Source organism: Leguminivora glycinivorella, chromosome 6 (assembly GCF_023078275.1).
Source record: "Leguminivora glycinivorella isolate SPB_JAAS2020 chromosome 6, LegGlyc_1.1, whole genome shotgun sequence".
Classification (NCBI taxonomy): Eukaryota; Metazoa; Arthropoda; class Insecta; order Lepidoptera; family Tortricidae; genus Leguminivora; species Leguminivora glycinivorella.
In genome coordinates this window covers 13,149,747-13,165,136 of record NC_062976.1, presented here as the reverse complement: position 1 = coordinate 13,165,136, position 15,390 = coordinate 13,149,747, and the positions used below count along the sequence as shown (strand labels likewise).

The 15,390-nt window shown below is 38.7% G+C and overlaps 1 protein-coding gene across 1 annotated transcript in view; it reads left to right on the top strand.

Moving 5' to 3' along the window:
- The window catches only part of LOC125226868, a 162,004-nt gene extending 160,430 nt beyond the window's left edge, over nucleotides 1-1,574 (top strand). Inside the window, exon 6 of the mRNA XM_048131022.1 lies at nucleotides 994-1,574. Coding sequence (XP_047986979.1) covers nucleotides 994-1,137 — 144 coding nt within the window. The 3' untranslated portion in view covers nucleotides 1,138-1,574. The remainder of the gene's footprint in view (nucleotides 1-993) is intronic.
- The last annotated feature ends 13,816 nt before the right edge of the window (nucleotides 1,575-15,390 follow it).

Sequence of the window (15,390 nt, the reverse complement as noted above, 5' to 3'; positions counted from 1 at the left end):
TATTGGCGCGACAGAGCCAGGCTACCTTTCGTGGCGTTTCGTTTTCGTTTCGCGTCGCAGAAATGCCATTCGGCTACGGCACCTGAAAGTAAAGTAAGAAACGTCTCAGATCAGATGTAGGTTATTGACGGCCGAGGCAGAGCCGAGGTCAACAAACATATGATCTGAGGCTTTCATATTTACTGGCCAAGCTCCAAGACGTGTATACTATTTTTCTCTTCGACGAACCCGGGAAGCGGTAATTTTGTGTAGCGCATTGACCTTAAATTTTACCTTCGACCTTAATATTCTGGAGCCTGGCCCAAATTGTTTGATAGATTCAACGCATGTTTATTGTTGTTTACTTGCCAAAGTCCGACTTTGCCAAATTGGAATGAGGACTAATCCGAGATTACCGTATTCATCGGAACACGTGTTCATGTGTTGTATTTAAAGTACAGTACCAATTTAGTTCTAGGTTATTATTGCAAGCAGGATATTTTTCTTGTGTGACAGCGAATACATACATAAACTCACGCCCCTGTTACCAAAAAGGGTAGGTAAAGCACATGAAGTTGCTGAAGCTTCAGTGCCGCTCTTAGCATAGGGTTGAATACAATATAGGAAACAAAATTGTGATATCGCAGTGACAGTTTTATCTAGGCCATTTCCTACATACACCACAATGGAAATATCCCACAGCCGACTTCTACCACCCCCACGAGGCGAAAGGGGGATGATGTACTTTCTCATATGTAGATACTAAATATGTAGTGCATACATATAATCATGCCTGTTTCCCAGAGGGGTAGGCAGAGATCACGGATTTCCATTTACTACGATCCTGACAAACTTCACACACTTTCGCTTCACACACTTTCATTTCAGGACAAGTGGCGAAGGTACTAAAGAGAACTAAAACGTTACAATGCTCAAAATGTCCCGCTGACGACTAAACCTAACAGCATACAAAGATTTAAAACCTATAGTGCTATTTTTTTTTGTTTATTTCAGAACGGATTGGTGGAGCGACTGCGAGCCAGCGAACGAGACCAACGGTCCGAGAAGATGTTACGGGTCATGGTGTCCTTCTTTGCCATGGTGTTTGTGATCCTACTGCTGCTGAGATGGGTGCTGCATGGACACCCGGCATACTAAGATTAAACAAAAAAATTGGTGCGTGGAGTGCGAAAGAAGTGAAACTTCGTAATGAGAAGAAGTATATTTTCAGTATTCGAGTTGGCAACACTGAGCGTTAAACGATGAACGCTGTCAGTTGGGAGTCCTATTTGAAATTTTCACTTAAAAATAGTTTTCTACCTTTCAAAATCAAATCAACAATATTGCCATATTAGCTAGACTAATGCCCTCATTGCCTAAATTTAATTAGGCTATACCGAGATGAGTAAAATAGCGTTTAATCAGAGAAATGAATAAATTATGTCGAGTTACGGAATATAATAAATAATAATCCTTTAGCATCTAAGCAGGTATTTCTCAGAGCGCACAATAGTAGTTTAATGGATGAGCTAATTAGTATTATTAAATAAACATAATTTATTTTTGTTAAAAATTAAAAATGATCTTCTTGAAAATTGGTTTATTTAGTCATCCTTTTGAATCCTTTGCTTTTTTGCAAAGCAATAAGTATGGAGTTATAGGTAAACTAGATTTTTTTAATGCATACTACATACATATATGTAGCTCCTACCTAACCTTAATCCATGATTTCGCGCCAAAATGATTCGTCTCTCCATTTTCTATATATTTTTAAAGTGTATGGTTTAGGAATGCATGTTCTTTATTAAGACAAATGGCCGTGTGTACGTGGTTCGCGAACCTTCTGCGAGCGGTACGCGTTGCTGCTCGCAGCGAGCCGATGTTTACAACGTACTCAATGTACTCATTTCCGAACCTGTAACGTTACAGGGTGGCTAGCCGAATGGCACAATCGCTCACGAAACGCTCACGAAACGAAGCGCTAGTAGATATCTATCTCTATCGCGCTTGCGTATTGGCGCGACAGAGCCAGCGGCGTATCGCTTTCGTTTGGCGTCGGAGAAATGCCATTCGGTTACGGGGCCTGGTAACCGTAACCGTTACTGTAACTAAAAACATAGTGTGTACGTGGTTTGTGAACCTCCTGCGAGCGGTTCGCGTTGCTGCTCGCAATGAACCAATGTTTACAACGTACTCATTTCCGAACCTGTACGTTGCATGTAACCGTAACCGTTAATGTAACCAAAAACATAGTGGGTACTTGGTTCGCGAGCCTGAAACGAACGCAACACGATCGGCTCACAGCGAGCCGATGATTGTCGGTTTTTGCTGCGAATCAAAGGGCGCTCGCAGTGCGCTCGTGGACGTCGAGAAGAGAGGTTGTAACAAGCCGCTGCGAACGTCAGTTTTCATCATGAGTGAATGGTCAGAGGAGAAAATGTCTTCTATTGATAGACGCCTATAGGGAGAAATGGAGAAAAGTGTCCTGTAGAAACCTAAATTCATTAAATATTCGAAATCGGTTGCAATCATTCGAGTGATTTTTTTATAAGGGCTACATTTTTTTTTTAATATTTACAGTAGATCACTTCTTTTCCGGTACATTCTCTGAATCGACCATCTTCGTGGCCGATAGGTATCATAAAGTAATGCATCTTTAAATATAAATATACATACTTATACATATGCTGCTCAAGCGAGAGACACCTTCGTCCGACATTGTGGAGTTACAATCCAAAAATGCAGATACGAGTACATCCGGCTCGTCATTAACGTTACAGTGACGTGGCCTTCTCGTACACACTAGAACCTGGTTACTGTATCTTTTTGGTTACAGTTACTGCTCACAAATGAGTACGCTCGAGGAAATGGATCCGGCGACGTCACGAGCTTGAAATGTAACATGCGTACACACTAGACCTCGTTACTGTATCTGTTCGGTTACAGTTACGGCTCGCTAAATGAGTACGCTCGGGGTAATGGATCCGGCGACGTCACGAGCCTGAACTGTAACATGCGTACACACTAGAACCTCGTTACTGTATCTGTTCGGTTACAGTTACAGCTCGCTAGTTGTTACTGTATGTTTTTGTGATTTATCGCATTCCGCTGCCGCCAATCGCCTTAGTGCGTTTTCACATTATCCGATCCGATATCGGATGTAGAACCAATATCCCATACATTACAGGATATCAACTAACTATGGAGCAAACGCGGCAATGGTATGTGAATTGCTGGTAATTGTGATGCCCGTGTAACAGGACTGTTAGACATTTGTCGTGGGTACTGTGGTTTAATTTGTCGCCGCATAAGTCCGTTTTCACATTATCCGATCCGATATCGGATGTCGGAAAGATTTCAATGGAAAAAATCCAAGATGGCGCCTGTAATGGTATGGGATATCGGTCCGACATCCGATATCGGATCGGATAATGTGAATACCCACTAAGGCTTACACAATACAAACTCCATAAGACAAACAACAAAAGTAATACGGTTTAAATTAGAGTGGGGGGGGGGGGGGGGGGGGGTCTGACGCATTATTTTTACTTTAGGATACGATTATTTCCGAAAATATTAACAATATCAAAAAATTACATAGCTAACCCATATTCATTTTTAAATACCTATTTGGTACACCTTAACATTATTTATTTATTATTTGTATGATATGAGTAATAAAATATTAAATGCGAAAAATGACCGTCGGTGGGCGTGTCCCGCACTCAGAATTTGCAAAACAAAAAATCATAACTCAAAATGGAGTTGTTGATCGCAGTTGTTATAGATATTCACGTATAAGGTATTAGTTAACCTATCATATTTTCTGTATAAAAATAATATGTTAGCTAAACTTACCGAGTAAAGACAAATTTACCATGTGTCCCGGGCTAGTGATTGATTTCGGTGTAATTTTATAAACATGACATTACTCTTACAAATTAGTAGATCAGGGACGTAGTAGCACAAATATAGTTAGTTTTAGCTATGTTTTAACCATTCAGTGTAGAGGAGATGCAGTACCGTTTTATAAAGGGCACTTTTTGAAGGTTTCTCAGTCGTTCGCAGGGTTTGGTCCCATATTTTTTAAGATTCGGTGGATCAATTTACTCCCACAGTTTAGGTCCATTTGTCGTTATGTAAGGTACTAACAAATCCTTGAATGTATGTTATTACGTCATTATAACATCTCCTCTGTATTATGCATGCTATTGTAGTTATCTCCAAAAAAGCTATAAAATTTGATATCAGTGGAGTTGATTTCCGTGGTTTCGGTGGATTTTTTGACCACCGATATCAAAAAAAGTGACCACCGACTTCAATTGCCACGTTGTAAACTGATTAAATGTCCATTATTTTCTAATATTTCATACTTAAATAGTAGGATATACCTTGTAAAAACATAGAACTATGTTTCTAAGCAAATTAAGCCACTCTATGGGTACAAAATTCTCTACTCGATAATGACTAGCATATTACCATGTTAAATTTAGTAAAATTGCGCGATTATGAGCCTTTTTACATGACCTGTCATCGAATTAAAATGAAAAATATCATTAAATTGAATAATAAGTTATATATTAAGTTGAAATGTGGAATAATGTATAAAAAATTGAATTCGGTGGGGCAAATTGATTACAGTGCCCATACATAATTTCGGTGATTTTAAAATGTCAGATTTCTTACAAACTATAAGGTTCTAATGCAGGCCTCCACCACCAATATTTTTTATATTTAGGCTAGATTTTAGTAAATTGACTGACATATCAATAAAGTAGTAAATAAAAATCAGCACCGAAATCAGGCACCGAACGTCATCCCTGAGAACCGCCCTTTTATCACCCTTGAAAGTTTTTTCTAAGAGGTAATGTATTTCGAATTCTGTTAAGTCTAAAGTGTGACAGACAACGTCAATGACAACAATAATGGCGTACATTGAAGCTAATATTTATTTTGTATGAAAAATTATAAAATTTAAAGACTTTATAATTTTTAAAAGTCACTGAACAAATATTGATCAGTATAAGGAGAATAGCCTACAGTTCAATTCTTCGCCTTTGTTACAGGCCCCACTCTGTATATATATAATTTTCTATTGAATTAAGAATTAAACTTTAAAGATCAAGTAATTACATGATAATAAAATTGAAACGATGTATGACATAATGCTGAAAATTAAAATTCTAATTGTACCATTATTGTATAACAACTATTAATAAGTCGATGCAACCGGCTTACGACTTTCTGTTTAGCATCTATCATGTACCAAATTATGAAAGGGGAGGCAATGACTGAGTCCACAATTTTTTTACGTGTTTCTATCGAAACCGCAGCCATCCCATACAACCATTTTCGGTCGTCGTTCCTACGCAAATCGGGATATTTTGCGTGGACACAAATGTTCGTGTCTCAATTCTTAGTCGCAGTATGGTCGTCGTTTAGTCGAGGCTACCCAAATGGGGACGATTGGTAACAGGCACAATTGGTCACACAACTGTGCACTACTCGTGCACAAATTGTTACCGTTTGGCGACGGTTTCCGAAAAGCATTCGTTCATTTCGTTCTTTTCAAATGGCAAACTGTCAGAGACGTCAAAGTGAAAAATAAATAAAACTATATTATGACATTAAAACATAATGGCGTAAGAATTTGCAAAAGGTAAATATTAATTATTTGCATTTGTATTATTACGTGGGTTAATTACCATGGGTAATTAAACTGCTCAAGTGATTTCATAAAATGTCAAAATTTATCAATGCGCCATCAATTTACCTCATTTTAACGGGTTTAACCAGCAATAATATTATTTACTACTCAGTGTTTGTGTACATAACTATATTGGTTGTTGAATTTTTAGTGTTCCGGTGCATATATTATACTGAAATAATAAAAATAGTGCATAGAAAACCAATAAAGTTGTTAAAATATGGATTAAGGCCAGGAAATATTCCAGTTATAAAACAGTCCAAAATTGGTCGCAAAATGGTCCTAGAGTACACGCGTGACCGAAAGCAGTAAATACGTTGTTGGATTTACAAAATGGCTTCTTCTGACAGTGACATTGACATTTTGTTACCGTTATGAGTGCGTACGGCGACTAAAAGTGTAGTTAGAAACCGCCTGACAGTGACATTGACAGCAACAAATTCGTACACATTTTGTTACCGTCATGTGTGTATACAGCGACTAACAAAGTGAAGTAAAAGACCGTTCTGACAGTGACATTAACAGTCAAAATTTGTACACATTTCATTATCGTAATGCGTGCATACATACTACATTTTGTTATTGAATCACGACCGCGCATTGTGTGCACGACGTTACCACGCGTTATGTCACATTTGACATTTAGTGACTAAATTGAAGATTTTGCGACCGAAATGGTTGTATGGGATACCATTCCTCAACCCACCAAGAAAGCGGTAGCAGACATCTACTAGGGTTCATTATTCATGGCCGTTAACCACTCTATATCAACGGGGAGGTGATTGGTCATGGAAGCCTAGTTGTACGTGGCTCAGGGTCCGTGGTAATTGAACACTTTCTTGACAACTTAAAACTCATTTATTCTGTAATCAAGAAAGCTACTTACAGGATTTCAGAAAAATCTTAACAGCATAAGACAGCCTTCTTATTAACGAATCGAGACATTAAGTAAGTGTATTAAAAAAAACAACATTTAAGTCATAAAATTGGTTGTCTGTAAAGTCGGCTTACGGACGGTAGTTTGACGTGACAACGCGGAACGGGACAATGACTTCAACTTTTTCGTGTATGCAGCCCGTAGTAACGAGTTATTAGACGTTGTCAATAGTATACATTATTAATATTATTATCACCTGAGCTGAGCTACGACGTTGTCATTGAAAGTAGATTCCAACTGTTTTCTCGCCTTCCAAGTTGAGTAAGTAATTTGTAGTGCGCAGTGCTAACGGGGACTTAATAAGGGACGGGGCAGGGGTTACACGGGCTTTCGGAGCTGTAAATGGTGAGATTCAAACGAACAAGGAAATTCCATTGTTTCCACTAGATTATTTTAAAATGTCTTAAGGTAACATAAATTTCAGTTAAACCTTCTTGAGGCGCTCTAAAAGCATTTTTCCCCTCACTAGCTCGGAAACACGTGTTTTGTCCTTTAATACCAGCGGGTAAAAACACATTTTATCCACTAGTGGGTAAAGTAATTTGACCTTGAATAAAGTCAAATTAACTGCTTTAAAATTGATAAAAGTAAGGTGAATCTAGTAATAGAGATGATTTACCACCTGTGGAACTACTGGAAGCAGTGATAAACGCATTTTTCGCGTTGTAGTTTCCTGGCTATAGTGAGGGGAAAAGTTTTGTGTTACACTCGGGTGCAAATGTATTTTACTTCTCGTGTGTTGAAAAACTCGCAAGTTCAGGATTCTATTCTCGAACCACTCGCTTCGTTCGTGGTTCAACTATAGAATCCTTTCGCTTGCTCGTTTTTCAATTTCACACTCGGCGTTAAAATACAACACAACACAACTTTGCCCCTTTGTATAACAAATAACTATTTTAAGTTAATCTCTTGTTTATGGTCCACGTAAGTATACATTTATTATGGAGAATGGAGTTTCTATATCGAATGAACGACTATTTGTTATTCAATAATATTGGTAACATTGAACAACACGGGTTAATTACGTTTATTATATCGGTATTGGCGACATGTTTCGATTCCAATTGGTTGATTTATCGTCAGGCCACGAGTGTTCGCCGCGGTTACACTCCGTGCAAATTGACATAGCACGTGTAGTTTATATAATCAGGAGTTCGAAGCTATTGTGTTAATTAACATGTCCGATACATGATATTATGTAAAAATATATTGCACAATGGCAATATCCAGGGTGGCAAATGAGGACACGTATGACTGGAGTCTCGATCATCTGCCATCATCTTAAATAAATGGGCCACGGTAGAAAGCTAGAATAACGCTGAGAACAATGAAATAGCTGCGATAAATCTAAATACACATTTGTGACATTCCATGCCTAAAAGATTCTATTTTGCATTAAGGATGGATTTTTGTGGGAATTTTAGGTGAAAACATGGTTATCGTACTTAAAGCACAAGGACAATTTTGTGGAGGAAAGCTGCATTGCACAAAACTTTTTAAATTATGATTACGTTTGTAAGGCCGTCAATTCGTTTTTATGAAAAGACGATTTCCCGCGGGTTTCTTCTTAAGGAAACCTGGCAACTACGAAACGTATTTACGAAAGCAACTGTTAATTGACTTTCTAATAAGGAGGGTTTGCCCTAATTACTTAGAACTAATTGAATTGACCAAGATTTCAACAATGGCTGAACTCTTAGTGTGAATTTCATTCGAAAACGCGACGTAACGAAAACGTTTCGGTAAGCTTCATTTGTATTGGGTTGGTAAGAAAGTAATGAGCGATCGATTGAATTCCACATAAAATTTTTGAGATAGTTCTAGAATCTTCTATGGTCGAAAGTATATAAAGGGCGAGTCGCACAGTTTCTCGTCAGTCATTCACTAGCTGTCGCCGAGCTAATATAAGGAAGAAAATGGACGAATTAAAAGTGCATGTAAGGCATTGCTTACTATATGAATTTCAGTCTGGCCATTCAGCCGCCGTAGCAGTGCGTAATATATGTCAGCGTGTTGCTCCTGAAGTTGTGTCTGAGGCCACGGCGAAACGATAGTTCCAGCGGTTTCGTAGTGGCGACTTTTCATTATCAGATCCACCTAAGTCTGGTCGACCGGTGAAGATTGATGTAGCCAAATTAAAAACCTTAATTGAAGGAGATCCGAGGCTAACGAGTCGTACTCTTGCTACCGAGTTAGGCTGCTCTCATGTCACCATAGAAACACATTTACACGAGTTGGGAAAAAACTACAACTACAGTGTTTGGATACCGCACGAACTTGATAGAGATCAACTAAACCGCCGTGCCGATATCTGCATACAACTTCTGTCTTTTCGCCGCACATTCAACTGGTTGGACCATCTTATCACTGGAGATGAAAAATGGGTCTTATATATAAATCACACACGCAAACGTCAGTGGCTAGCTCCAAACGAAAAAGGAATAGAAGCACCAAAAACAGAGCCTCACCCGAAAAAAGTTATGCTGTCCGTTTGGTGGGATATTCAAGGTATTATTCACTGGGAACTCCTACCAAGTGGAATGACTGTTACCGCATCAGTATACTGTAATCAGATTGAAAATTTAAACCAAAAAATCTGTCAGAATCGTCCACAGCATGCTAAAGTTTTTTTCTTACACGACAATGCTCGCCCACACATTGCAAAAGTGACTCGGCTAAAGCTATTGGAGCTAGGTTGGAAAGTGATACCTCATCCACCGTACTCTCCAGACTTGGCACCTACGGATTTCGCATTGTTCAGATCGCTAAGCAATGCCTTGAATGAAAAAAAGTTCGATAATCAAGCCCATCTACGACAGTACATAGCTGAGTTTTTTGAATCTAAACCTAAGAACTTCTTCGCCGATGCTATTCATTCTTTACCAGAACGATGGAGACAAGTAGTAGATAACGAAGGCCGTTATTATTTTTGATAAATGATTAAAATAATAAATTAAATAAAAATTACAATATTGGTTATGATTCGCTCATTACTTTCTTACCAACCCAATATTACGAATGAACATCGTCAAACATCATCACATTGGATCGGATCGGATCGGAGATCGGATGAAACTTTCAAGTTTCAATTAAGAAACTTTTTAACAACCCACTGTATTCAAATAAGTGAATTTATTTACATATCTTTATAATATGTATACAGGGTGATTCTTGAGTCGTGAGCAGGAGTGAACAGGGTACTGGGGAGGATCACACTGAGCAACTCGCATAATGAGGCAACACTGAATTGTGATTTTTTTTCTTAACTATGACTTAATTGATAGGTACTTAATTGATAGCTAATTATCAATTACGTTCTAATTATGACTTAATTGATGATTAACTATCAACTCCTTTTAACGAACGATGACTTCGGTTAAAAATATTTATACCCTACTTTTTAAAACATTTATGAACCTCCAGGTCTTTTATACCTTATACATGTTTGCTACCTATGTTATTTGATATATGACTGTATGCGTTCTGAACAATAAATAAAATAAAAATATTGTTTGTTTTTTTATCCAAAGGGGACCAATAGGATGACATTTTATGGAGAATGATTTATTATTTTCATTATTTTTGACAGGTGAATGATGATGCAATTACCTAACTGAAAGCATTTTCTCCTCAGAGCATAAAGGCTCTTTAGGCGTCCCGGAGAAAGGCAATTTAGTGTCTTCCGCTAATACTGCAGGAGCTTCTTGAATTATAATCATTACTCGTCGTTATTTTGTTAGATCGCTACAAGAAAAATCAAACTTAGCTCAACAAAACCCTTACACAGTAGACGATAAGGAAATAATAGTGAGTGCTTGCATTCGCCAACAAACTGTCATACAGTTTGGCGAAAATACTATAATTAGAATAATACTGTGTAACCTTTTTTGACTAAAAAAAAAAAAACAGCACAATGTGAAATAAAAAATGTCCTAGCTTCACCTCAACCAAATACCTACTTTCTTGCTAGTTAGACAAGAAAACATTTTTCACCACTTACTTTGTTATTCGAAAACGTATAGCGAAATTGCATTTTATTCACAAGAGTGCAAAGTAATTTCATAAACATTTTTCAAATTCTAACTACCTTGAGCTGGCTGGTAGAATTTAGTATAAATAATTATTTTGAATCATAAATATTGAATAGATTGCTGGATTTGATTCAGTTTGATGTTTAATAGTAGTCAGTATTTTGTTTGTGTTGGTGTGGTGAAAAATTTTGTGTTTCACTCGGTAGCAAAGTTTGTTTAACCTTCGTGCCTAGAGACCCTCGCAACGCTCAAGATTATATACTATAATTAAGTTTGGCAATGTATCGTATAATGTATCAATCATTAATTATTTAATGTCACAATACAGAACATAACCCTCTTGTCCCGTCTTGGGCGTAAGAGCTGCGACACAGTTTTACACTAATGCAGCTGCTTACGATCTTGTTGATTTTGTGTATGTATGCTTTTTATGTTCAATAAATCTTTGAAATCTTCTTTGAAATCTTTGATTCCACTTTTGAACAACTCGCTACGCTCGCGGAGTCGCGGTTCAATATTGTAACCTTTCGCTTGCTCTGCCCCTCTAGCACAACTTGCCTTGTCGTGCGCGAGTCCATACTTGAAGTCGCGCTTAATGTATGGACTCGCGGGCGACAAGGCAAGTTGTGCTAAAGGGTCTGGTATCAATATTGGCACGTGCGGTTAAACAACAACTTTGCACCCCTTGTAAAACAAATAATTATTGTTCCTACAAATCTTTCATTGTTCAATTTTTTCCGCCTTTCCATTCCAATAGAAACATAACAATTTATGATTCTCTGGTAACTAAGTAGGTACCTAGCTAAAACGTTGTGATTCAATGCTCTTTGGTTAGCTACACAGTGGCTACACATTATACCATCGCCCGGCACGGCTCCTCGCCTTTTTTGTTTGTCAAAGCAAATTCCATTTGTTTGTCTGTCGTATTGACTTCTGTATTTGCGAGAAAGGGATAAAACATATTTGAACTACTAAAGCAACAGGAACTTCGTTCCCCAGGGCATTAGTGTTATAAAGAACAATTTAGTTTATTTTCAGTCCTTGTCTTTGCTTACCATTAACACTTAATTTGTAACTACAATCGGTTAGATACTACAGGTCTACTAAGGCCTAACCAGAAGCATAAATTAAATATAACAAGATCATACCATCCCATACATTAAAATGCGACCGCCTACGAACGCGCTTACACTCCACCACACATAGATGGCGCCACAAAAAATGCCTTGTTGCCACCGATTATTTGTAGATTGGCATTAAGTGTCAATTCCGAGCCGTAAATCTATGTCAAAAGTGACACTTAACACCATCTACAAGTATAATCGAAAGCTACAAGACATTTTTTTGTGTCGCCATCTATGTGTGGTGGAGTGTAAGCGCGGTCTTAGGCGGTCGCATTTTAATGTATGGGATGGTATGATCTTGTTATATTTAATTTATGCCAGAAGTATTTGACTATGCGCCATGTTGCAGAATTTCATTATTAGATCTATTTTCTTCATACTATACTGAACTGTCACCGCATAGGTAAGTATATATTAGAATTACAACGCCCTCTTGACAATAGTCATATAATGTCAGGCTTTACTAGACAAAGAACGGCATCTAGTCGCAAAAAGAATACCTACAGCAACATTTAGAATTCGTGAAGTTGTCGTAGTGGAGAGCGGTTTCGCCGCGAGCGCCCTAAATGCGCGGAAGCAATTACTCCACTACTTTGTCTTTGCAAGCGAAATCACACGATCTTTGTGTTGAGGATTTTTGCTTTTTCCTCAGTGCGATCAATTGTAAATAATCGGCCAAACATTCTGCTGCAAAATAAGAGATACAAACTTAGCTGATATTTTGAAAGAAGCTGGGCGATCTTATCTAGGTAGGTATATCCTTTTTTCCGCTTTTTATAATATTCCAGAATGTATGAGATATAAAAATATGTAGGGTATCCGTCGTATAAAATACTCTGAATTGGTTGGCAGGTGTGACACCTCCACCCCAATGTATCACTCTGGATATTGACACAGGACAAATAGACAAACAGAGGTGAGCCGCTACCATGATTTTGACAGTGTAGCGGCTACTAATCAGCGTAGAAATTATATTAGGGTTCTTGCAGTAAACAATAGATATACCTACTCAATATAAAATTAATATACACAAATATTCAATAAAATACGGTAAAATCTGTCAGTAGGTCTGGTAGCAAATGAAAAGTCATCACTTTAAGTTCCCGAAAGTCAGTCTTAGCCGAGCGTAAACAAAACTACGGGTGTTAGGTACACATAAGTATACCACGAGCGATGTACGACAGCGGAAACATAGCGGAATAATTCAGCATCCAACATCCAGTACCAAAATTGTGCCAATGGTTATTCTTCAATGGTTTAAAGAATTAAAAGGGCTGCATTAGAAGGAGCCCAAAGTTCCGGCTTTAAATTAATGTTATTACGAAAGAACGAGTAAATTGCCTTTCAGTTCTTTCATTAGAATAAAATCTTGCGTGAAAGACGCGCGACATGCTCATATTTTTTCTCTCTGCACCAACAGCCAATATGCAGCGGAAAATGACGTTGAACAGTCCAATTAGTCACTTATTAATCAAAATCAAAAATCAAGATGGCGCCTGTAATGTACGGGATATTGGTCCGACAAGCGATATCGGATCAGATAATGTGAAATGCGTAGGTCCTCGCTGCCTGCTCAGCCTTCTACGGCGCTGAGGAAGACTCTGCTAACCTACATTTTCCGTAACGATGTCGTTTGACACTATCGAGTAACGTAAATTCTAAAATAGAGATTCATGGCAGAGGCTACGAAGACACGTGTCGTGAGAGAACATAATACCCGGAAGTACTTACAAAAGGTACAATGCACATGATACACATAAAACAAATGTGAAATGAGAGCCATTCAACTTGGCTTGCATCACACCGACAAAAGAATGGAGATCGCGGGTGCTACTGCTACCTCAAGATCACTTAGGATGTAATTATTGTTTAGTATTTGACTTTTAATCTCTGCTCCGCCTCGGCCGACAATTACATGTAATCTAGGACATTTCTTACTTTACTGGATTAGGCATATAACTACTTAATCTACTATTGCTCACTTGTGTGTGAGTAATCACATCGAACGTTGTACAGTGCAGAATGAAAATCTAATACGACTGACTATTAATAAGTATGATAATTGTATACAAATATTATAGTAATTTTCATACATATGTATATGCAACTTTTGACTTAAGTACCTAATTCTTCTTCTTCTTCCTCCTACCCTTATCCCACGTTATGTGGGGTCGGTACAACACGTCTTCCTCTTCCATTCTCCTCTATCTTTCGTCATCTCAACACTCACATCTTTCTTCCTCATATCCTCTTTCACACAATCCATCCAGCGTTGTTTGGGTTTACCCCTCCCTCTCCATCCATCAACCTTCATCTCCAACATTCTTTTGCCTATATGACATTCATCCCTTCTCATTACATGACCGAACCACGCCAACCTGCCACTCCTCATCTTTTCCGTTATAGGAGCAACTTTCAAACTTCCCCTAATATACTCATTCCTGATCCGATCCATTCTGGTCACTCCACACATCCATCTAAACATTATCATTTCCGCTACGTGCACTCTCCTTTCATCCTCCACCTTTGTCGCCCAGCATTCAGATCCATACAATACAACAGGCCTCACAATCGTCTTGTAGATTTTCCCCTTAAGTCTAAGGGGCATCCGTCGATAGCATGTTGTCCCTGAGACCTGTCGCCATTTCATCCATCCCGCATTTATTCTATTTTTCACGTCACGGTCGATGCTTCCGTCATTTTGGAATAATGACCCAAGGTACCAGAAGTCTGAGCAGACTGGTAGGTATACACCATCTAAGGCAATAGGGGAAAAACTGGATAGACCACCGAAATCGCAGAACATATGTTCAGTTTTGGTTCTACTGATTTTCAGTCCCACACTTTCCAGTCTTTCTTGCCATTTTCCCAGTCTGCTCTGGACCTCAAGTGCATTTTCCCCAACAAGAACAATGTCATCGGCGAACATCATACACCAGGGTGCTTCCTCCTGTATGTCCGATGTCAGAGCATCCATAACCAGGAGGAACAAATAAGGACTTAAAGCCGACCCCTGGTGTAGACCTACCGCCACATTCAACTTGTCGGTGACTCCAGCTTCAGACCTGACGTGAGTATGAGTACTAGCTCTATCATACATCGCCTGAACAAGCCGCACATACTTCTCTGGCACTCCCTTCTCTCTCATACACCACCACAGAACCTTACGAGGAACTCTATCGTATGCCTTTTCCAGATCCACGAACACCATGTGCAAGTTCTTTTTTGCTTTTCTGTATTTTTCGCATAGTTGGCGAAGTGCAAATATGGTGTCCGTGGTTCCCCGGCCCGGCATAAACCCAAATTGGTTCTGTGTTATTTCACTCTCTTCTCTTATTCGTCTCGCTACCACTCTTTCCCATATCTTCATACTATGTGACATGAGCTTTATTCCCCGGTAGTTGTTGCAATCCTGTACATCACCCTTATTCTTAAAAATGGGCACCAAAGCACTGTTACACCATTCATCAGGGATCGCCTCTTCTTGCAACAACCTATTGAAGAATAAAGTCAGCCACTTCCAACCATTCGCTTTCAGAATCATCCATACTTCCACAGGTATATCGTCTGGCCCAACCGCTTTTCCATTCTTCATACCTTGCACTGCCATCC